This window comes from Cyprinodon variegatus, unplaced genomic scaffold (assembly GCF_000732505.1).
Source record: "Cyprinodon variegatus isolate N-32 unplaced genomic scaffold, C_variegatus-1.0 Scaffold75, whole genome shotgun sequence".
Lineage (NCBI taxonomy): Eukaryota > Metazoa > Chordata > Actinopteri > Cyprinodontiformes > Cyprinodontidae > Cyprinodon > Cyprinodon variegatus.
Genome location: NW_015150528.1, coordinates 1401527 through 1426976, shown reverse-complemented (window position 1 = coordinate 1426976; position 25450 = coordinate 1401527). Strand labels below are relative to the sequence as shown.

General features: G+C 38.0%; 1 protein-coding gene across 1 annotated transcript in view; it reads left to right on the top strand.

Moving 5' to 3' along the window:
- Nucleotides 1-25450, top strand: part of dner (delta/notch like EGF repeat containing) — a 63078-nt gene that overhangs the window by 36131 nt on the left and 1497 nt on the right. The window contains exons 4-12 of the mRNA XM_015372692.1: nucleotides 48-211; nucleotides 6996-7144; nucleotides 8293-8446; nucleotides 10761-10874; nucleotides 14676-14909; nucleotides 22131-22253; nucleotides 22340-22453; nucleotides 23989-24120; nucleotides 24207-24453. Coding sequence (XP_015228178.1) covers nucleotides 48-211; nucleotides 6996-7144; nucleotides 8293-8446; nucleotides 10761-10874; nucleotides 14676-14909; nucleotides 22131-22253; nucleotides 22340-22453; nucleotides 23989-24120; nucleotides 24207-24453 — 1431 coding nt within the window. The remainder of the gene's footprint in view (nucleotides 1-47; nucleotides 212-6995; nucleotides 7145-8292; nucleotides 8447-10760; nucleotides 10875-14675; nucleotides 14910-22130; nucleotides 22254-22339; nucleotides 22454-23988; nucleotides 24121-24206; nucleotides 24454-25450) is intronic.

Genomic DNA, 25450 nt, shown 5'->3' with positions numbered 1-25450 from the left:
TATTTTTAAATGCTCCCTTTCCTTCCTCTTTCTTTCCCTTGCACTAGGGTGCTGGTGAATGCCAATGGAGCCCCGGTGCTGTGGCGTGTCAGTGAAGAGGGTTTTCTTCGTTCTTCTATCCTGAACGGCACCACCGTATGGTTTCTGCAGGCCCCGGATGGTTTGGTGGTTCCAGACCGTTTGCTGCCCCTCGGACAGAACTACTTTCTTAGTGAGTCTTTTCTAACTACGGATAACAGTGACCAACCTGTGGAGTGTAAAGTGAAAGAACAGCATTGAATTGCTTGGTTAATGTCTGATAATTATCAATAAGCAGAACACAGTTTTAAATTTACAAGCTTATGGACGAGTGATCAGTGATACATTAAATATATGTAAAAAGGTTTAAAATAAATTAATTATGTTTTTGCATTAGCAAAATGTCATGTTTTAAACAATGGAAATCCATCAATATTTGAGTACATAAATTGGTAGAGAGGAAAACACAAAAGTTAAAAACTTATCGTTTCTAACCAGCTCACAAGTGCTAAGACTCACTTTGTCACTTTAGACATTTAAATTTAATTTGTGAACTTTTTGCTTTTTTTTGGTACGAATAAGAAATCACACGGAGCGGCATTCCCTGTGACTACGTTTCAAAAAATGGGAAAGACAACAGACCAGGTCATTTAATTAAGCCATATGCGTGTTGATCTTCTAAAGTTAAGAGAATTTGATGAAATTAGCTGCTCTTCTAAAGTTATGCAGATCTGCAGTTAACAACCTGTTTAAAATAGCGACAAACAGACCTAGATGAGAGTGGGTTCCCCACAGCCCAACAGCAACCATGAAATAGTGTCAAAATGCAAACCTGCTAATGATGTCTGCATTTTCTGTCACACTCTCAAAGACGTAACCATAGGGGGTTTGATTTATGCTGTTAACAATTTGAAAGGAGCTGGGTAGAGCTTTGGGATACAAGAACAATGTGTTCACACCGAATGTGAAATACAGGATTTGAGGGAGTGATTTACATGTTATACTGATGTAATGGTGCATTCAGGAGCAAAACAATGTGAGGAACATGTTTCTAGCACTCCAAACAGCAGGATTAGGGGGATATTTTAATATTAATGATGAATCACAGCCAAATCATTTGAGCTTTAGTGGTTTCTGAGTAGAGAAAAATACCACATAGTGAGCATATATCAATTAATAAACACTATAATGTTTAAACCTAACTAATAAAGACTGAATTTAACTAAATGAATGAATAAGAATAATGTTAATGAAGTAATAAGATCACTATTATCCCTTGTCTTAAACTCCTTACATCTAACTACTGATTGTGTTAAGAATAAGCAAGCAAAGCCAAAATAAACTAACTAAAAACTTGCTTCATATCTGACCCAAGCAGACTGTAGTTCATCACTTCTTAAGCGAAGTTCAGATTTCCCCACAAATGGACCGGCCACTGCTGTGGTTCTCTTTCCATAAACACCTGCAGCTGCCTCAGTAGACTCCACCTGCAAACACCTGGGTTAGCTCTTCATTTTTGGCAGCATCTGCCTGAAGGGTTTAAATCTTATTTTTGGCGCCACCTTTTTGTTTCATGCTTCTTTCCAATATTTTCTGAGTTCTCCTCTCTCTGTGTTAATTGATTGATTGACATCCGTGGCCGTGCATCGGTCATTGACTGCTGTTATTGGTCCAACCCAGCAACAATTATCACTAATGGAACAATCTACCAGGTTTTTGTAATGTTGAGCATGAAAAACAAAGCAAAACAAAACAAAACAAAACAAAAAAATAAATAAATAAACGCTTTGGCATGTGTTTTTATATATGTGTAATAAGCACATTTTTTTTGCTGGTATATTTTTTGAATTTGCCAGCCTAATTTCTGCTGTACTTTTTGTGGATGCAGTGAATACCTTAGACCACAATGATCAGGCATAAACCAAGCTTAAGACTGAGATTTTCAGCAACATTAATTACAGATATAAGTCCACTCGTTAAACACGGTAGAAGATATGTAGTGCTTTGGGTGTATTTCTTTTTTAAAGGCCCTGGCAAGTTTATTAGAGTCCATACTTTTATAAAGTTGTGTGTATCCTAACTGTATCATTCCAATTCCAAAACAAAAGGACAATTATCAAATCAGTTTAACAAGACAAGGAAATAACATAATTTTATGGCCATCCAGTTTTAATAGCTTTTACTTCTTGCAGTGTTATTTTTGCATTTCAGTGAGGAGAAAAAGAAAACTTAGAATCAAAGAGTCAGAATCTTACATCACCATCTTGAAGTTTATATTTGAGCTTTTTTCATGCTGCTGTTTTGGGGTGTTTGAGTTCTTGTAGAGCTGCAGTAGGAACTGAAACCGGGGAATAATTAAAGGGCTGGTTGACCTCTTTGTTGCGCCCTACATACATGGCGCTGTTTTCATGTACTTCCTGTCTGACAGCTGACCTTCATTTCTGCTACCTCTGTGGCAGCCATCACTTCTGCTCAAGAGGGAATGAAATTGTTAAGATGAATTAAAAAGAAAAAAAGGAGGAATGGACGGCTGGTGTGAAGGATTAGGATAAGAAAATGGGGGCAAAGAGGAGACGACAAGGCAGAAAGGGATTATAGGGAAGGACAGCAAGACAAATGATGCAGCAGCAGAGACAAAAGGTCAAATTATGAGACACAATTGGTTTATGTGATTTGTTTTTTACAGGCGCCAGGCTTAATCGTGTATGACTAATGTTCACAACATATTCATCTGCATCCATTTCTGGTGTGCATCTTTGCACACCAGGATCTATCAAATTTTACCTTTAAGATAAACCTGCTATTACTATTCTGATTTTACAGTTGAAGCCAAAATGACTCTGCAGGTCCAATTTTCATTGTCATTGGGTTTAATGATCATTAAGTCAGACGATGACAGAGGAACGTGCTCGGAGCCATCCGAGTTCTGATTGGTGGGGCAAACTGACATCACTGCTTCATCACTGGTGGACATTCAGTTCATTGGCCCGGGTCAGATTCCATAAAACAGCACCTGCTTTTTACTCTGGTGCTATTTTTATCCGAGCAGCAGTGAAACTGTCAGCCTTGATTGAACACATAATAAAAGAGATGTTTGAAGTTTACAGATCCAGAGAGAGGCATCATGGGAGAACAATTTAAAGATTGGTTTCCATCCATTTGTCTTTTGATACATCTTAAGAGTAACAGTAGCATCTCAGGGAAAGTGTTAAATTGATCTTTGCTATGATAGTTTATCTCCCTAATGTGCTAAAAGGACAGCTGAGTGGGATAAAAGAAACTTTTATGGATGGAAACCAAAAAATGTATTTTCAGATTGCTAAGGCGCAGTTAAAAAGGAAGGATGTTAAATAGAAAAAAAAAAATCAGAATGGTTCACAATTGTTTTCTAAAGTTCTTATTTACATACAACACGTCAAATCAATCTTGATTTGATATTTACAACACGTCAAATCAAGGCACAAAGTCAGTTCAGTGAAATCATGCAAGCAGATTGGTTAAAACGTTTTCAATTTAAGGAAACCCAGCCAGATTCTTGTCGCATTGACTTTCCCTTGATAAGTCTGTACTTACTGTTAACAGTCACTTGCATTGTATTGTCATATGTTGTATACGGAGCATACAGGTGGTGACGGTGGGGTAACAGACTCAGAACGTAGGAACCAGAGTTCAGGCGAGACAGACAGTGAGATAATTCAAAGCATTTATTAAACTGAATCTCAGGTGGATCTGCGGATCTGCAGCAGCTGCGGCTGGGCCTATCACTGAAAACTCTTGTTCAGTCTATCTCTATAGAAAATGATAGGATCTAGCCGTAAGGCTGCCAACTACAACCAGAGTGTCCTCAATGCTGCAGTCCCAGAGGGCAAGCAGGAGTCCGAGCCAGGTCTGCAAAACAGATCAGAACAGGAAGGCTCAGAGGTACAGGAGTCCAAAGCCCTATCAGGGATACCGATTGGAACATGAACAGGCTTGTTCAGGGTTCCAGGAGTCTACAGAGAGCTCAGAAAGAACGTCCAGATGTGAACAGGCAAGCACAGTGGTTGAGAGGCAGAACAGGTTAGGAGATCAGGAAAACTACAGTACGCTATAAACTCGCTCTCTCCAATACAGGGACAGGGTACGCTCAGTGGATAAGAGGCAGATCAGGAAATCAGGAACACCACAAAACACTAAAAACTTCTCTCACCACTGGCCCCCGAGAATGAGAACCTAAACAAGAACAACAACAATAATCTCAACCTCAATGATCTGGCCCCTATGGCTGGCAGTGAGTCATATATATATATATATATATATATATATATATATAAGCAGGTGGATTAGATAAGCAGTAATAGGAAAACGGACAGAGTTAGGTAGGTGAATGAAATGAGCAATTAGGCCAACCCTCAGAGCCATGATCATGACATGTGGAAAGGACATCCACTGTAATAGGAACAAACCATGACTTTTTGGAGGTTCGAGAAGACAGAGCATACAAACAAATTTCCCTTTTTCATAAGAACAGTTTGCTATGGGATGATTCACTTTTTTAGCTTTTCCATTACTAATGGTTTCATGGAACCATTACTATCTTTAGTTCCTGGTTGTCTGCTGTGCTTCTTGTACTCAAAACAAAGTCAGAGGAATGTACCTCACTGATTGGGGCATACATCACTAGTCACAGCATGTTTTGATAAGGAATAACTATTTAATGATTTTATGGTGGGATTATTGTGTATTAGCACTATTATATAAAGCTAGAATTAGGTTACATTAGCATTATGAAGCATTAGCCAACCTTGTCTTACAGGTCTGCATGGCCTCTCGCACCACCTTGAAATGATTGATCAGCTCCCACTGAAATGCTACTTCACTGTAATAGTAAATGAATCAAATTGTGTTGACCGGAGTCCCGACCTAAATAGATTAGGTACTGATGGAAAAGTGGCAAAAAATAACACAGAGAGCTGATCAGGTTGTACTCTCTTCGTGAGAGAAAAGCTCATTTTAACAGCAGTATTAGCTCCTCTAGTGGAAGGAGACTCAAACAGATTAGCTTTGAGTCAGTTTCCAAGTCCATTGGATGAAAAAAAGCACATCAGTCAGTCCCAGAAAAGTTTAGCCAAGTTAATGTCAAGGAGAGAGATAGGATTAACTAATCAATGACAGGACCAAGTTTATCCTCTGTAGAGGAAGAACATGAAGTCACTGGCAGCAGCAGCTACAGCAGATTCCCCCCCTAGGATAGTGTCAAAGCTGATCAGAACACCAGGCCAGATGTAACATAACAAGAAAAATAGCATATAAAGTTAAAAGTTGAAATTGCAGAAGACAATAAAAAATAAATAAAAAGAGTATTAGGAAAAAGTAGCAGAGCGAGGGAAAGTGGTCATTATGTCTCAAGCAGACTAACCCTATAGCAGCACAATTACAGATAGCTCAGCATATCATATTTCACTGAAACTATGAGCTTCTTCAAAAAGAAAAGTTTGAAAACAAGTTGTCAGGGTGTCTGCTTTACTGAGTAAAACTGGGAGTTGTGTTCCGTAAGGCACAGACTGTTTTATTGATAGGGAGTGACACAGAACATGACACAGAATTTTGTTTTGAAGCAGTCATTTGCAGTTCTGATATTGCAATATTGAAAAAAACTGATCTTGCCATGATGGACAACTCTAGATAGAAGTTAGTGCATGTACAGCCATAACCTCTTAATATCAATCTCATTTTGGGAAATTCTCGCCTATTTTGCATACCCAAATGGAAAAGCAAATAACTTAGGAACTGTAAGCCCAAGTTACATGTGTGATACATTATTTGAAAGCTAACACCCTCTATTTTCTGAATATATACATGAAAATTGGGTGAGTAGAACACCCCAGCTGCATTAAACACAAGCTGCATCAGTTCAAACATGACTCAAAGTTGTTTTTTTTATTCTTGAAAATAATAGGTCTTTTTTGAACAGCAGTTATAAAGAGATGCCTGCTTGTTTTGGCTGCTTTGTCATGGTACATTGTGACATGCTGCTATATCTGTGTTAATTGTCCTTTGGTGCTTGGTATATCCATAAAATGAACTATGTGGTTGAATTGTTGAGAATCTAAGCTTTCCAACGATCTAACATGTCTATATTGGTAAACATTTTACCAGTGTAATTTTCATGCATTCTGAGTTATTATTTGGAAACGCTTTAAAACGGTGGGTTTTGAGGGGTTAAATCCAGTATAGAATCCATGACAAAAAAGGTAAGTTTGATATTGAAGTTCAATAAATTGGAGTATATGCTCCAATGAGTCTAATTTATTATGTCAAGTACTTATTATATTAAGTACCTTTAGATAACCCCCCAACTTTATACAGGTGTTGAGAGACAAGCTGTCTTTAACTGAAATCCTCAAGGGCTCTTGTTCTGCAACGAATGCTGAGTCATTTCGTTAAACAGGTCTCTAGCATGCAGTCAGGCTCTGCAGAGTTTTACAGATTTGCTTATTTATGAGGGAGGTGTTGAAGCTGAGACGCACTTGAAAGTTGCAGTGCTCTGGTCCTACTGTCCATTAAGCTTAATGGAAAATAATAAAAAGGTTCATTTATTGGTCTGATGATTTGATTGTCTATTAGAACATATCAACTGGAATAGATTTTATGTAAAAGGTAAATGGCCTCGATTCGTATTTCACTTAAGTCCAGCTACATCCAGCCACAGCGGTCCTTGGGTACAGCGGTTAAATGTCTTGCCCACACCCGTAAGATCTGTATTAAGACAGAATGAAAAGAAAAAAAACCTTCATAACAATATATTATTTTTCTGTCCTATCTAATCCCACCATATTCTAATACAGTTTAAGATTTTAAAGGGAAAACATGTGAATTACTGCAGTGGTAATGAATGCTATTTTAAAGATTAATTGACTTGTCTTCTGCAAGTATATCTAAATAAAGCAAAGCTTTTAAATTCTTAAGCACAAAGGCTTTCTTCCTTTGTGTGGCAGGTGTGATCCGTGTTGGCGCTCCCACAGCTCCAGAGGTCACGCTACGTCTTAACCTAACAGTAAAGGCCAGCAGCTGCGTGGAACCTGGCAGCAGCTTCAGTGATCCTCAATGTTCTGGGAAAGGAAAATGCGTCACGCAGCCCTCTGAGGTGAGAATTCGCAGAAATGGCAAAGGTCTGTACTTTCAAAGCAATCGTTCTCTGGTATGAAAATATCAATACGTCCTACACAGAACCACTCCTTTCTTCCAGCAGGCTGTTCTTCCTGCACTTGTTGGATGACTTAAAGCACACCATGTTCTAACTATTCATAGTATTGTATCAGAGGTCCTTCAAATTTTTATGCCAAAAGATTTTGTAAGAAAACAATGTATCTCTGCAAGACTGATTTGTTGCATTCAAAGGTCTGGCAATGAGGTAAATATAAAAATAACCCAGTAAGCATAGAGGATTTTGCCTAGTTCTTCTATAATGTAATCATAATATATCAATGTGAGCAAAGCAGGCTACAATAGCATGTTACTAATTCCTTTCCCTATAGTAAAAATGTAAACTAGAAAGAAGAAATTTAGCAAAATCATTAAATTAATGTTTGTTTTTATGTCATGCAGGCCCAAAACACAGACCTGAAGAATACAGTCCAAACCGCAATCCAATTATTTTCTTATAAAAAGATTGTCTGCACTTTATCAAATCTGACCCACATTTACTTCATTTTAAAAGGAAAACAAATGTAGTCTCTGGATGTGCAGAGCTGTTAAAGATGTTTCCCAAAATGAGTGAAGCTGTATTGCAGGTAACGATGTCGCTACAAAATGTTGACTCAGATGCTATCAATTTATGAGGTGGCTAAACTTTTCAGAATATTTGTTTAGCAAACATAAAAAAAAAAGTTTTTTATGTTTGCACTAGTTTTTTCCCTGAAGTTATAAGCTAAATGTGTTTGTCTGCCACACATAACACCAATTTATAAATGTAACAAAAAGTGAGAAAGTCAACATTTGGCTATGTGCTCTTGAAAGTTTACTGTTAAGTTTATCTCCCTAAAAGAAGCAAAAGCTAAAGCAGTACCAGCATTTTTATCTCTAAACAGATTCAGACTCTTTTTATATCTGTTTTTTTGCTGTAACACCCATCTAAGTGGCGAAGATCAGACTGTCTCTGCTGACTGATGTGTTTTGCCACTGAATCATTTTACAGTTTTTAGATTCATGAATTCAGTTTGCCATGTTCTTCTCTTCTTCTCTATCACTGTTACGCCCTAACGCATTTAACATGTGCTTGATATCTACCTGCAGAGCACTTTCTTCTGTGAGTGTGACGATGGTTACACTGGAATATTTTGTGAAGAGCTGGATGCCTGCCACCACCGGCCTTGTCGTAACAACGGCACCTGCACTGACGTCAGACAAGGAGGCGAGGGACAGAACTTCACCTGTACCTGCCAACCAGGTACGTTTGAACGTATTAATCCATTTCACGTGTTTTAATGTGTTCATTTTCAGGTGTTTAGCTAAGTTGTGGTTCTGTTGATTCTAATCTAATTTTCATTATGAAAACACTTCTTAGTTCAAAGTTGATCGTGAACTTTCCATTGTGACAGATATTTTCTAGAGTGGTGTTGTGTTTAATGGCTCTAAAAACAATGGCGTCTGATTGGGTTATAATCAATGGACACAAAGGTTCATTGTGCAAACAAGCAAGTTTTAAAAATTGATGAACCATCTTAACCATCAATAAACTTTTTTTCTAGATAAACTGTAAATTGGGCATTACCAAGTAAGCTCTCTTAATTTTGAAATATGTGGCCTAATATCTAAGCGCTGCACTCTGCAGGTTGGAGGATGGCTTCTGCCAGGCTACTGCCCACAGTAAGGTGATATCATTCTGGCTTCCCTATGGTGGATAATCTTACACTTTATTTTTAATGTCTAGCCACTGGTACATCCATAACAATAAAAGAAAAAACAAACAAACATTTTTTATAATTTGTCAGTAATTTTTAATACTTTTACATTGGGTTTATTACACTTTAAATTAGCTTGTTTAGCTTTAATCCCATTCAGGAAAACATACATGATTAAAAAGAAAATATTCTTAATGTAGGATCAGAAATAGCTACTATTTATTGTCCATGTGATACAGAAATGTTATTTATGGTAATCCAACAATTGCAAAAAATATAACAATTCAAATGTTCAAGGATGATTTATAATGTATGCAGATGATTTATTTTATTTCAAATGTGCAACATTTTCCCACCATCGAATCCCACACTATTGATAAATGTGTTCACCTACTTACCTTGATTTGCAAATTAATTCAAGTAACATTGAATTCTAAATTCATAGGAATCAATAAGATGTTGACCCAACCCTTTGCAGCTGTTATAGCTTCGGTTCATCTAGGAGGGATTTCCAAAATGTTTAGGAGCGTAATTATGGAAAGTTTGACCATTCTTCCAGAAGCTAATTTCTGAGGTTTTAGACCGATGTTGGACTAGAAGCTCTGGCTCCCAGTCTCTGCTCTAGTTCTTTCCAAAGGTTTTCTATAAGATTAAGTCAGTCTCACTACTCGATCCGTCCCGGAAGCATGATCCGTACCATCAGCTCATTTGCGCATGCACAACCAGATATACATCCGGGTTTCAATAAATAATGTAATTATGGTACTAAGATTACTTATTTCTATCCTTAAATCACTAAAGAATCCTAATATACATCTTTAAAAATGTTTTATGACTTTTTCTGAGACCGTTAAACTGCTTGTCTGACATCATCGTTGGACATGCTCAGAGTAGTCCGGCAAAATATGATTAAACCATGTTTATCTGCATTTTAGTTGTTTCTTTCTTTAAATTATGCACTTTATACAATAATGTTAACACAAATGGTAAGTATAAAACTCAAAAGGACTAGATTTATGTTTCAATCCAAAGCCGAACATGTTAGCTCCTGGAAGTAGTGTAGGATGCCATTTCCGGTTCAAATTGTGCACAGACGAGTGATAAAACAGAAAGAATTTTAATGCATTTATTGTCTTAGGAAATACATAATGAACCTTTAACACATTATAGTTTAGTACTCTTACTACTTTTGGGGACAGATAAACATAATTTTGGTCTTTTTTACAAACTAAAATTGAGGGTGACCCAGATATACGTCTGGTTGTGCAAATGAGCTGATGGTACATATCGTGCTTCAGGGACTGATCGGATAGTGACAGTCAGGACTCTGCGCAGAACAATTAAGCTACTATTTATCAAACACTCTCATGCATGCCATTATTGATCTTGCTTTATTCACTGGTGCACAGTCATACCGGAGGAAGAAGTGTCCAACTCCAAACTGTTTCCATAAAATCTGGGTTACCTCCAATAGGCTAAGGGTCAAACACACCGTTGAAAAACAACCCCACACCATAATCTCTCCTCCACCAAGCTTTACACTTGGCATAATACAATCAAATAAGTATTGCTCCCCTTGCCATCACCCAACCAAGATGGGTCAACCAAACTGCCATGTGGAGAAAACGCCTCCTCTATTCTAGAGTACAGTAGCAGCCTGCTTTGGACCTCTGCATCCAACGCTTGAAATTCTACATGGTGATCATTGCATGTGGATTCATTTTCTTGGACAAGAAAGCCCTTCCATATAGTTCTCTACACTCTACTTTTTAACTAATCTACAGTCCATCCTTCATGTGGTTACTAACTGTTTCGGTAATATAAAACCATCCGTCTGATGAGATGCCATGTGTTTGCCAGGTTATGAAGGTGAGCGCTGCCAGATGCTGGTCGACCATTGCCTCTCCCAGCCTTGTAAGAACGGAGCCACCTGCTTCAGCAGCTTGGCTGGACCCAGGTGCTACTGCCCTGAAGGTAACAAGCCAAATACTCTGGAACTGATATCAAGAGTGGGTCTGGTGAACCTAAACCAGAAAGTTTAAAAGTAGCTGCCAGGTAAATTGGTGTGTGGATATAAACTGTTCTAGTGTTTTCAGCAATGTGTCTTTGCTAAAAGGAGGAAGCAAAGACCGTTAGGTTTGTTTTTTCATCCAAAATAGCATAAATATTTTTGCCGTGCTGAGCATCTGCTGCAAGTTTAAGAGTATCTGTGCCACGCTGATGCTTAATTTAAACCTTCCTCGTTCTTTCTAATTAGTCTTCGTAGGCTGAGCGATGTGCATCAGCGACTCTGGGGAAATCTGTGACTGCCAAACTTCTACATTTTCTTTTTCCAACTAGAGCACATGCGTTTGCAGTTAGTTTATGCATGTGACTGTGTACACAGCAGATATCTATGAAAGTGGGCATATTAATAGCAGCAGCAGGAGTGGAAAACTACTAGTGTTGGACAAACTCTTCTAGTTAATCCACTTAGAATACCCAACAGTTAGTTCAGTATTTTCCCAGCTTAACTGGAACACCTATTATATAAGTAGGGTGAGAGAAACAGTGGTAAACACAACTAATTGTATATACAATAAGAGCTTTATGACTTTTGAAGAAAATGTGGCTTTCTTAGATTGCATAAAAAAAATCCAAGAGAAATACAGTTTATAGTTTTAGACTTAGACATATTTTATTTGTCATTTTGTTTACACAAGGGTAAAACAAAAATAAATTTTGTTTGGAACAGCTCTCACCATTTCAATTTTTTTTTAATCTTTACATGTGAATAAATATATGCAGATCAACCACATAAATGAATGATAAAATGATTTCCATTGGTTCCAAGTCAAGTGTTCTTCTCCCATGCTGTAAATCAAATCCAAATTATGCTTTGGTGTTTTTGCACATGCACCAACACTCAAGCAATAAGTCATGACAACTCTATAATAGCTGTCATCAGAGAGGCATAAGCTCTGCGATCGCTTTGCCAGCGATGCCAGCAGGAGCCACACTTTTATCTCCTGCAGTTGAATCCCCCTGCAGCGATCTCATTTTCATTCTTCTTTCGTTTCTTTTATTTTCAGGTGGTTCTTTTACTATAAAGATATTTTCCACATTCTTAAAGAAAAACCTAAGAAGATGCTCCAATAACAGTTTTCAGACTGCCTTTCAGAAAACCTATAATTAAGCTCTCATTTTCATAAATTGCCCTATTTTCCCATAAAAAGTTGCTTTTATTGCTACTATTATGGTAAGGTGCTCTGTAGAGCTATTCAATCACTTGAACAAAAAAGAAAAATTATATAAACAGATAATTGATTTAACTAATATCTAAATAACAGACAAACACAAAGTTCAGCCTTATTCAGGAGTGGAAAGATAATAACACTATTTAAATTCTTGCCACACATTCTCAATTGCATTACAATTAGGTCTGAACTTTGAGCCATTCTAATATGAATATGATTTTATTTAAACCAGTCTAAGACAGTTCTGGTCAAACATTGGGTGAACCTCTGCCTTCATACAGCTATATGAATGTGGCTGTCTTCTTCTAATCACTCTACTGTAAAGACCAAATTTTCGTTAACACAACCATTAGGTGTCCCACCTGATTTGTTGATTCTTTTTATTTTTACCTGGATTCTCATTTTAAACAAAAGACAAATTGAAAGCCTTCAGACTTTGCTTTTTGGAATTTCAAGTCCCTGGAATTAGGTCATTATCAAGGGACAATATTCATTTAAAAGATTTTCCTTTTGTAGACAAACTTTAGATTAAGTTAAACTATTTTTATGTACAATGAAAAGTAGCAGATATTATGTTGTATTTATTGCCAATGAAAGAGCCATGTTATGCATCAAAATCCAGAGCAGGGATGTATTACTGATAATGTTAAGCCTTCTAAGCAGTGGTTTTATGACATTGAAAAGGGGCCAGGAAGCACAAAACATGTTAATATACAAAAGTTTTAATTAAACTAAAAAAGCTGTTGCTAAATAATTATTTTGCTTAAAATATTGCAAAATACTATCACAGAGTATTGGGGCCAGACAAAAGAGAATATTTTTTTGCAATGCTGTGATATTATGACAATAAAGTAGTAGAGCTACGAGAATAATGTGAATATACCACCAAGAATAACGACATTACATTTTAAATGCAGAATTTTACAAGAATAAAGTCAATAATATTTATTAATAACTCCTGCGCTGTCAACCCTGCATTGAAATGAGGACTCAGAATCCTGCTATAAGCACCAAGGACAGCGTCACACTCCAATGCTGTATCTATGTAGTCATGTTTTCTTTAACTTTCACAAACCAAAGTTACAGAAAACAAGGAACAGTTTGCACCTCAACATGTCAGAGAAAGAATATATTGTTTCCCGTACAGTTTAATAATACTGTCCTTTTGCACTGGGATTTCATGCCAGCCTTTTGAATTCAGAGGAAATCAGCTAAACACTTTGGTCTTTTATGTCTCCTTGTTTTGCCACCCTAGACAATGTCGAGGTGGGAACCCTTTGATTGCCTTTCCCTGGTTAGGGAGTTTATTAAAACCTTAATTGTTATTTATTTCATTTCCTGGAATGTTTGCAAGTTTATTTAAACTGTTGTTGCTGCAATATTCCTAACGGTCACTTTTAGTATGAGAATGTGAAAACTGTATCTGTAGTTTGCCTCCAGTCAGAAAAAGATATTCTGGGGAGTGAGCTGCATGGCTAAATATAACACATAACTTTCTGGCAGGTTTTAGAGCCAGAGGCAGCAATACATAGGCCTCCTTCTGTTAACTAGGAGTCTGTGTGTGTGTGTGTGTGTGTGTGTGTGCGTGTCAAGTGTAGAAGAAAGAAAAAGCAACTTTCCATCTTTGCCAAATTAGTTGAAGTTAGATGACAAGGCAGAGATATTATATTTAAGTAAACCGAGAGAGCAATGCTAATGGAAAAATGAACAATTTGTTAATTTAGCAGTGCATTAACAAACACAGGAAGAAAATTTATGCTGAAATCCTGCTAGTGATATTAGGAAAAAAAGAGCTGCCGTACATTGTTCCTGTCCTGCTGCTAAATGATGAATGTTCTCACACAAAGTGAAATATAGTGCTGCAGATCAATGGATGCTTGTGGGAGATATCTTCATTAGTTCAATGGAGCATGCTCTCTGCAGTCAGCACAGGGGATTTACTGCTGTGTTTTCTATAAATCAGGGAACACACAACACAACACATCGCATGCACTATCCTCTCTGCACTACAATAGCAGGGCCTGGAGCAGATGAGAAAACAGATGAAGAGAAAAGGTGAGAAGGAAAGGTTATTTTTAGAAACAAAGAAGAATGACTTGGAGGTAATGAGAAGAGCTGTGCAGATTGTTATCAAAATGAGAGAAGGGGTCTTCACAGAGGAGAGCAACTATTTAAAACACACGCAGGCTTCTAAAGCTGGTGATTAGTTATAGAGGAGTGCAAATTGATTAAATATCTTTGGGAATTTTTCTTAATCCAAAAGAGGCTAATTTCTAAAATTAAATATTAACACAATCACAAACATTTTTATCAACCTTACCAATTTGGACAAAGATGGGACTTTATTTCGAACCTTAAAAAATATTTTCGTTTTTATATCTTTTCTTATATCTTTGTAAACATAAATCCTTATAATGAACAAAGTAAACAAATGTTCTGCATGTGCACCTCTGTTTTCTAATTCACATTGATATAAAATCATCACTCCAGCAATTTTAAAAGGAACCACTCCATCTTTCACCTATCTAAAATCTCATAGGCTATCAAGGCGCAACATGTGAGCAGAAGGTGGACCCATGTGCCTCCAGCCCCTGCCATAATAATGGCACTTGCTATGCCCAGGGCCCTGGGCCCCTGGGATTTGGGTGTAGCTGTACAGCAGGCTTCACCGGCCCCACCTGTGCCCAGTTGGTGGACTTCTGCACCTTGAATCCTTGCGCCCATGGTGTCTGCCGCAGCGTGGGCAACAGCTACAGGTGTCTGTGTGTTCCAGGTAAGCTACAGAGATCAACATTCTAGAGATTAATGGGTTCAGGGTCCGGATCCAGTGGGCTAGGTGATATTATCAGGCTGTAAGAATCCTGGCAGAAGAATACAAATGAGTGTTACTGGAAAATTATATTAAATTTGTTTACCCTCTTAGAGAGTGGCTTATCACCAAAGCTTTGCAGTTTTTAAATTTTTTAGAACCACAACTATGTTTTGGCAAATTAACTGGAATTATCTCAACTCTACAACACTACTGTATATTTTTAACAGCTTAATATTTTTTCATAATTTTGCACAACAACAAACATATTTTAGAAATATAAACTGCATAATATTACTGAGTGCCAGTTAGGGGACATTCATTTTTTAGAAATGAGTCATTTCTTGGGTGACTTTAGATATCTTTGGCTCACATCGCCTCGTTATCAGTCCTGGCCCCTGTAGGGTGAGTCTGGGGCCAGTCACATCTGCTATTCAGCATAATTTCCTTCTGAAGAAGCTTTGTAAATCCCATGCATACTTACCATGGAGGTTTGGTTCCAGGTGTTCACAGATACACACTAATACTAAATATTAAGCTGCAGGTATAGTTATATACCACCCTGAATAATGTGTAATCACCATATGTTTTGTTTTCCACACACATGGATATATAAGGAAAACCCTTGCTCTTTAAGCTATTTTGATGTTTAATTTGGTTGTCTTCTTTTTGCTGTTGTTTTAATCCCTGTTTTTTTTTCCTTCTCTTATGTAGTTGTGGGATCAGATTTCTAGGAGTTACTGTATATTTTCTCTATTCTCTGTGTTGTCTAATTTTGCTGTTTTGTTTTATTTTATCTTTCCATGCACTCTTTCCTGCCTCTTTCTCTCTCCCCTAAGTTCTTATACCCTCTTTCTTTTTTCACATCCCTTTCTGTCTCCGTCGTATACAATTTTACTTCCTAAATGATTTTTAATAAAGTTTCATATACAAGTACCAAGCGGAACCTTATAGCTACAAACATAATGGTCTGCTTGTAAGAGCAAATCTGTTGGGCTATCATCTAGCTCTGGGACATTGATTCCCAGAGGTATATTTGCAAAACAGGACACACAGAAAATAAATAGTCATTTCAATCGGGTGTACTCAAATAAATGTGGAAAAACTGAATTGAAAGTTAATTTTATTTCTGTTTAGACACTAGCAGAGTATTGTACAAATGTTCTGAGTAATTTGAGTTGATCTTTGCAAAGAATTTCTAAAGCTTTTCCTGAAAAATGAACTTGTTTTAATGTATTTTATAGAGTAAAATGTATAGCTATATAATTCTTAGATAAAGGTTTATTCAGCACTGCTTAAATAATTGCCCTTTAGTAAAGCGCTTGAAGCGAGGATCTTAAAGGTTAATTTTCTGTTCTAATATGAAGCCTCATATGAAGTAAATTTCTCTTTAATTCATTCAAAGCTGTGTCTGATGGTGTGCCTGGTATCATTGCCCTGCCCTATTCTACCAGTTTACTAGAGTTCGAGGTCACAGGCTGATGTCTAGACAATCATGTTGGTCTCTGTTCTTTTCCTTTTCTTTTTGCAACATCACTTACAGCCCAGGCTCTAAAAAAAACACCAAAGCCGTTGCTCTGTTTAGGCAATACTCCACTGATCAGAAACCAAAAATCTTGAACGTCATTCAACCTTCCTGCATTGTGGCTTTACCGTTGGAAATAGGGGATCAAGTCCTGGTGGCTCAGTGGTCTGCCCCGTACCCCAGAACCTGGTTTATGTTCCTGATTAACTCTATGTTCCTCTTCAACCATTGCCTATCACTAAACATCCGTGTTCTGATAGTGCCTTGGATTTTGTTACCGGACTATTACCATCCTCACTATAAATCGCCCACTTCTCCAAAGCCTGCCACCTCATCCCACTTCATTGACTTCCATCCTTCCTTGAGACAGCTCAGATCCTGACTAAGTATGTTTTTCGCCTTCACAGAATCCTTTGTGAAATCAGACAGGGGTCCACAATTTATCTCTTAGGTCTGGAAGGAGTTTCATACTACTGTACTTCTGGGCCCAGACTGCTCTCAGTTCAGATTTTCATCTCCAAACTAATGGTCAATCCGAATGCATGAACCAGGAGCTTCGAGCATCCCCAGCTGCCTTTGTTCAGGACATTTCTGTTACCCCTGCCAAACACCACATTCACACGCTGCAGAAGGGTCTGTAAAATTATGTTTCCTGCCTTGAACCAGTCAGTGGAAACAAATCCTCGACTGGCCGATCGGGTAAGGATTCCTGCTACCTAGTACTCTCCTGGGCAAAAGTTTTAGCTATCAACTCATGGCATTAATGTAAAGACTTCTAATCACAAACTCCCTCCCAGATTTATCGGCCCATTTGAAATTCAGGCAGTGCTCAGTCACTCTGTGGTTTGCCTCCAGTTGCCGGATCAGTTAAAGATTCATTATCTTATTCACATCTCTGTTATTGCCCACCTGAGAACATTTTCTCAATCAAGATTATTAGCGTGAATGTAAGAAGGCAAAGGATCATCTCTTTTCGCCCGATGAATACCCCTGATGGCATTCCAGCCGAAGACCTAAACCAGGAATATCTTTTTTTTTTTTTTATCTCTTTTAATGTGGACTTTGTTATTGTTCCAGACAATCACTGAACCTCAGTTTCAACTTCATGGAAAAGGTCTTACCTGTGTTGAGCAGTTCCTCAAGTAAGCAAATCAATCAGTCATCGGTTTTCATCAATCAACTATTTCCTGATCAATCTTCTTTCGCCCTTCAGACCATCCAGAAAGTTCAACTGACTTTGTGCAGTTCTCCGCATCCAGATTGTTGTTGCTTTTGTAAATAAAATACTTAAAATTCATTCATTCGTCATAAGATTTTTCAACTTCAAACCCACATGACAACTGGAGTCTTAAACCCTCAAAGGTGTCTCGTCTTTTAAATCCTTCTGGGCTGATGGATATCAGTGACTTTGTGTCTCACAATTTGCTTTTGTGTTCTGTGAGTCAACTTCAAGTTGTTATACAGGTTCTCTCTAATTCATAGCTAAGATAAATGAAAATCAGTGACTGAAGAAATGGGTTACTCCCAGCAGATAAATAAGTTAAGAATATTGCTTTTTATTTGGTTAGGAACGTTTTTGTCTTTACGCATTTTGTCTTGACTTCAGTTGTTTTTGTCAGATATGAAAACATCAATACTCCTCCATTAATAATTAATAACGCAAAAGCCGGTTGCACAGTGCGGCAGTGGGTAGCACTGCTGCCTTGCAGCAAGAAGGCTTCCGGTTCGGTTCCCGGCCCAGGGTCTTTGCATCAGTTTGCATGTTCTCCCTGTGCATCTCTGGGTACTCCGGCTTCCTCCCACAGTCCCAAAACCTGACTGTTAGGTTAATTGGCTTCTCTAAACCACATGAGTGGTTGTCTTTCCTGTTTGTCTTTGTGTTACCCTGCGATAGACAGGTGACTTGTCCAGGGTGAACCTGCCTCCCGCCCATTGATAGCTGGAAATAGGCAGCAGCACCCTTTGCGACCCCAACTGGGATAAGGGTGATGGAAATTGGATAGATGAAAAATGCAAAAGCAATAAATATATATATGGAGGGCAATACAGCACTACAAAGAAGAAATCAACCGCATTATTCTAAAAGACTTCAGGTGTAAAATAATTATCCCTGAAACATTTTTTTACTTTTCAACTTTCTGTACAGTTTTCTTAACAGGGATATTCAGATTGTCGCCTTTTTCCAAAAATGGCATCAAAGTCATCAGTGGTCGTTAGTTTTACATTCTGATTTAGAGCTCAACCTTTTATCTATAAGACCCTCTGTCTGAGTGGGTCTCCATCTTTGTACCAGAACTAGCTTGGAAGTGGCTGATAAAGTGTTACGTAAAAAATATTCTGGTTAGTAGCACTACTTCAGACTCTGCAGAGGGAAATACTGCTTGCCTCAAAGATGAGGTATTTTTAGCTGACATTATTTGTGCTGCCAATGCCTCTGTGATAAAATAAATTGGGTGGAATGATGACTTATCATTATCCACCATCTTGCAATTACCTTTCTGGGATGGTGAGATGGATGGCTTTCTCAGTGGCCTATAAACATAATTTGACACTTTGCCCTGAGTGTTCTCGGTTTATACAAGCTGTCAGTGGAGTATATACAGCAGTCAGAATTTCCCTCTCTGACTCATATTTATACTCATCATCAAAAGAGTTGCTTCTGTTGTTGTTTTTGTGGCTGAAGAACCAACAATGGAGTTAAATGCTTCCCTCGACTGGGATTTATTTGGCAGTTATTTGATAAATCACCCGTTGGCTGGAAGGGCTTCTTAGGAAATTGGTGAACTGTTGCAATTTTGGTTCAATAACCATTTAATAATTTATTTTATTTTCAGCACACTGGGATCCATCTAAGTTCATATGCAAAGCGAGCATCTGCTGTTTTCCAAATGTTCTGATACGTCGTCCCCCTGATTTTTTTCTGGTTTTTCATTCCTTCATTTTTGCTCTGTTCCCCTTGTCCTTTTGTCCTTCTTCATCTTCCCTTTGTTTACCTCACCTCATTACACTCCCATCCTCTTTTGTCTGGTTGCCATGGTGAGGTGCCTGATTTTATACGTGTGTGTCCATGTGTGTGTTGCACAAGAAGATGCTACCGTCCAATCAAGGCCCTCTTTAATGAGACTGGGAAAATTGATGGTTTGTAATTATTGTTCCGGTCTCTCAAATGAACACACACAACATGAGGTAAAACTGTTTCTCCAGCTCATGAGGATCTCAGCTGGTGAGTGAGAATCCTAGTGTGTCAGAGAGCCTTCACACGCATGTGTGTGATTTGCTTGTGCTTGCTTGTAGTTTAAGAGGGAGCTGCCAGAGAGATGATAATGCAGTGGGGCCATCTTCCAGTTTGTGTAATCCAACTGACACGAAGGGCTGCTGCAACCCGCAGTCGGCTCACAGACAGCAGACAGAGTCCTGGAAAGGCACTTGACATTTCACTGGCATTTCACAGAGGAGACACAAGAGGATCTAGCTGTGCTTCTCATTAAGTCTGTTTCTCTTGCTTCCCTCAAACATACATTAGCCAGGGCCATAGGAGAGCTTGCTGAATCCTCAGTCAGGTGATGGGATGCAGCTGAGAAAAGGGATGAGATGAAAATAGATGGCTGCAGTGCAATGCTTAGGAATTTAGAAACCTTAAACTTTTTCATTTTGTCATCTTAAGAACTTCAATGTGTTTTTGGGGGAACTTGATGATTATAGGTTAAAAGTATTTGATAATTTTACAAATATAGACCATGTAATTGTTTCAATTCCCTCTTTTTAAAACATCTTTTACAGTATATAAAGTATTTTGTGGTATATCCATTCCAGCTATGCTTATTTTTAATTAGACTTATATCTGAATTTTGACTAGGTCGTTCTAACATATGTGATCTAATAAAAGCCATATTGTTTTCTTAAAATGATATACGATTGTAAAAGAGAAGTAAACAACGATGGGTATGTTTAGTCTCTATGGAGGGTGTATTATTATTTTTGCAATGGTTGTGGTTGTGTCGGTTATGGGTAGTTATTGTTTCATTCAAGATGTGTGTAGGCAGATGCAAATGTGTTCATATATGTACATAAATTAACTTATCTGCTCACTTGATGAACTTTGGAGTAATATAGACTCATAAATAAAATAGGAATCAGGAAGATTGTTGGTATTAAGGACTATGGGAAGGAGAAGAAGTGGGGTTAAATAAGTTTTTACATCGTCATACCCCTTTTCAGATCTAAGCATTAAATTATGCATATAATGTAATAACATATATGATAAATTATACATAATGTCTGTATGTGTTAAATTTTTAATTTCACTAGATTGTTTAAGATAAAGTTATTCATTCATTTATTTCATTATATTTCTAGCTGTATATTTAAGGCTGGGGAAGCTTTAACCGAAGCCAGTAGTCTCTCAGGTTGCTCTGTATTAAGCTCCAGTTGTCTTCCTGTCAAGCTGCACATTTATCTGCACTGAAACAACACTTCTCTATAGCACGATGTCAGCAACTTCTTGCACTTGAGCTGTGGATCTTTGCAGCTCCTCCTGGGTAACTGTGGACCTCTTGGCTGCTTCTTTAATTATTGCTGTCTTAGATTTCCTTTCAACTTAGCTTGACAGCCAGGTCCTGTTGAGTTTTTCAGTCGAGGATAATGGATTAACCAGTTTTCCATGAGTTGTTCACAGCATGATGCAGCATTAAACGGACTGGGCTGCTGTGCATTGATGAGACTGTTTCAAAGAACAGGGGTCTTTATAGAACAGCTGGATTTAATCTGACAAAAAGAAATGGAACGAGGGAAAAGCTATTTACCATTTGTAGCTTATTTTGCATTTTAGAGTATCGGAGTAAGCAAGGCTGAACAGCAATTCATGCCGCATCTCACAAATGTTGAATGTCACTATTTTTTCCAATCCACATCAAAGTTAGGAATTGTTTTACGTGGGTCTATCAAATGAAATCCCAATAAAATACATGGTTCTTGGCTGTAAAGTGACAAGATATCAAAAAGCTAATGACCTATAAATATGTTTAAAAGCAGTGCATGTACTCAAGCTCATACCTGACTTCACCAGCTTTACTGCAGTTCTTTCACACACACAAACTCCATTGGTATTACCAGAGGACACTATTCATGTCACACTTTTTGATATTAAAAGGATAAAGCATGATAGGCTCTGATTTTTTTCAGGTGGTGTTAGTAGTTGTCTAAGCCCCGTAGTGCCTTAGCACACAGCTGCCATCCTATGGATGATACAGTGCACTGCATATGATACTGAAATACATATTTGGACCAATCCTGTTTAAAATCTGTGCTGCTTCTCTACTGCAATCAATATTTTTGTTTTGATAAGGAGTTTACAAGGTAGTCAATGGTGTCATGAAGGAGAAAGGTTGTCAATGTTCTGATCCCATAGCTATCATGACACTCATCTAAACAAAAACAAAACACGTCATAAGTGAAAGGAGAAATGTTGCTTGAGCAGTTTTGAATTCTTAACTAGATTAATTTAAACACCTTCAATAAAGGTTAAAAAAAAACAAACTATACAAAACAAAATTTGCACAGCCTTACACACCTTTCTTATCTAGCCTCTAAAAAACAACTTTAAAGTCGCAGGATTGCATGTTTTTTTAGGACTCTTACAACAACCTTGGATTTCTTTTTAGGCTACCACGGCTTGTACTGTGAGGAGGAGTACAATGAGTGTTTGTCTGCACCTTGCCAGAACTACGCCACCTGTAGGGACCTCATTAATGCCTACGAGTGTGTCTGCACTCCACAGTTTGAAGGTATGCACAACCAAATGTAGGTCACTACACTATTACGGAAAGAACGATGCATTATTGCAAGTTCCCTTTATGTGTGCATTCTGCAGGCAGGCACTGCGAGATCTACAAGGATCCCTGTGTGAAAACACGCTGCCAGAACGGAGGCCGCTGTGAAAGCAGTGGACTTAATGCTTCTTGTGCATGTCCACCCGGATATGAAGGTAAGCAACTGATGTCCTGGATGGACCAAGGCATGGTTTCATTTGGCCTATGTTGAAAGGGTCCAATAAGGCGAAAGATTCCAAAATGCACTAAAACAAATTCAGAAAATGTTACATAGAGAAAAGGGGACTGCTGAGGACAGACAAAATAAACAGACAAAGAAATGTAACACCATGGAAGCTGCTGCCAAAAAAGACAGAATTATCAGAAGAAGCATCACAGTTACAAAATATCACTACTAGTACTAAAAGCCTTCAGAAATGAAACAAAAAATCTTTAAGGAACAGAAATTCATAACAGCTTAAGTAGCTGGCATTCAAAATTATATGGTAAATTATAAACAATAAGAATAAAATGGAAATTAATATTCATATAACAAAGATTAAACAAAAACAATATAGAACATAAAATTACATTATGGATGCTAACAAATATAAAAACAAACACATCTTTTTTTACTGTTTATTTTTGGTTTAGATTTCTCTCTGATCTGACATATTGTTGTGAAAAACAGTCAAACAGATAACAGAAAAAAACATTTGATAAATCTGTTATAATGATGTCCTTAGAGAAGTATTTTAACAGCTTGCGGGGGAAAGCTGTGCAGCAGCTTGTTGCTTCTGTCTTGTTGTTCTGGCACAGTTTGCCTGGTTAAAGTTCATGTAAAAAAATGTGAGAAGTATTAAAAAAAAACTAAAAACTGCTCCTTAGCAGAGGGTAGGGGCTCACTATAGTCCAAACCGCTCAGCTCATTTTCCTCTACAGCACTGATTTTCAACGTTTGGCTCATGACCCCATAAGAGATAACAGAGCAACAAGCACGGGGTCTTGTAGTTCTTTAGAGAAATTAACTAAAAAGCAAAAATTATGATTTTTTATCACTTACTAATAGACTAAACCAAATGCACAGAGGTTGTTAATTCTGTTTTTATTACTATTATATCTATGGTTAACAATTTAATGTTTGTATTCTAACCACAGTTTGGCTCACGAGACCATTCTGGTGCCATTTTGTTGGTCAGAAGCGAAAATGATTGGGAACCCTTCGCTCACCGGGGCCCTTTTAACTGCAGATTGGGTGTCACGGAGATGCAGTTGTTTAACACACTATTAGATTAATATATAAACAACACAACTCTATTCAAACATTCTTGTGGGGAGGTAGTTCTCAGTAGATGTGGTCTCGGATTGGCCTGGTTTTATACCCCATTAGTATTTAGTTAAAATATTAGCAATCTGAACCCTGAGCAACTTTCTCCACCCACTGTGATGTCAAAAAAAGGCCTTTAAAGTGATGTAAAAAACAAATATTTATGGGTGTCTTGGCATCCAGAGTATCATATATCAAAGAATCCCATATGGCATAAAATCTTTAAAACTAAATAGAGCAATAATTATTCTCAAGCTAAAGAAATGACAAAATGTCTGACAGCCACTGAGTATTGACCGGCTGGATAGCAGACAGCAGACCACTTTCCCTCCTTGGCTTTATGGTTTTAGTCCCTTCTGACTGTAACCTTACCTGTCTGCTCAGGGGAGGAATGTGAGGTCGACATCAATGAATGTGAAAGCAACCCCTGTCACCACGGCGGCACCTGCATCGACCAGGCAAACGGATACACCTGCCACTGCCCGCTTGGGTGGGTCGGCCCCAACTGTGAAATCCGTAAGCCGACCTGTCAGAAAAAGTCTTTTAGGCTATAGATTAAAACGGCAGGCAGAGACTTCAACACCTTCCTTTGTGTGTTTCAGACTTACAGTGGAAACCAGCACACACTGAGGACAGCCTGACCAACATGCCCCGCCATTCGCTCTACATCATCATCGGAGCTCTGTGTGTGGCGTTCGTTCTCATGCTCATCATCCTTATCGTGGGCATCTGCCGCATCAGCCGCATCGAGTACCAGGGATCATCACGCCACGCCTACCAGGAGTTCTACAACTGTCGTAGCATTGACAGCGAGTTCAGTAATGCTATTGCTTCCATCCGCCATGCCAGGTAGGCATGTAGTAACTCACAGAAGTGTTCAACCAATACACTTATATAGTTCATGTTTCATGTTTCATGTTTGTTATCTGTCCATCTAGATGAATGTGATTAATATTACTTTTAATGACTTTCTTTTCTTGCTTTTTTTAGCCTAACAGGTGAATGATTTCAGTAAGAAAAAAAAAGCAAAGCTCACATGATGAAGCAATGTTGTGTCTTCACCTAACACAGAGGAACTAGCTTAGATTTAAGCCTTCACTTGTAATCTGTCAGAGACACAATTTGTTTCTCTTTTTTCAGTCGAAACTACAGTTTAACTGATTGAGTTTTTTCTTTTCAAGGTCATAATTGAAAAAAGTGCAAAATAGGTCTGAATATTTCTGCACACAAAAACAAGACAAGCTGTTTAAACTATAATAAAACTGTGTCAATGAAGACAGGTAGGTAAGCATCTCTGTACCAAAGGGTGCTCTTGAGATATTTTTTAAAGATACTTGTGCAATAAATAACATTTCTTTAATTTTACAATTAACATTTTGTAGTGGAAGTTCAGGAGAACAGTTGGGAACAACTGGAACTGTAGCAGGAGCAGTTTTAACTGAGGTGCAAACAGTTTATATCTTTATGCAAAAGGTTATCATGGCTGTACACAACAGGTACATCCAAAAATTAAATGTTGCAGTAACTCAAAGGTTTCTTTTAACCAGTGGTTGTCAGTGTCGATAGCTGTTGGCAATTATTGCCCTTAGAACATTTTTGACTATGTCATGCTTCTGACTCTGCAGGAAACATTTAGGGACGTCTCCTCTCTGTTTCAACATAACTGCACAGCAGTCCACAAAAACATCTTAATGGACACTGGTCCATTAAGATGATGAGCAAATATGGTGGGGAGGATCTTTTTTGGTCTGTATGAACTCTGGCTTCAAACCAATTGCTTACTTTTGGGAAGATTTACACTGATGATTTAAAAACCTGCTCCTTTCATCCTACATCAGCCTCTGAC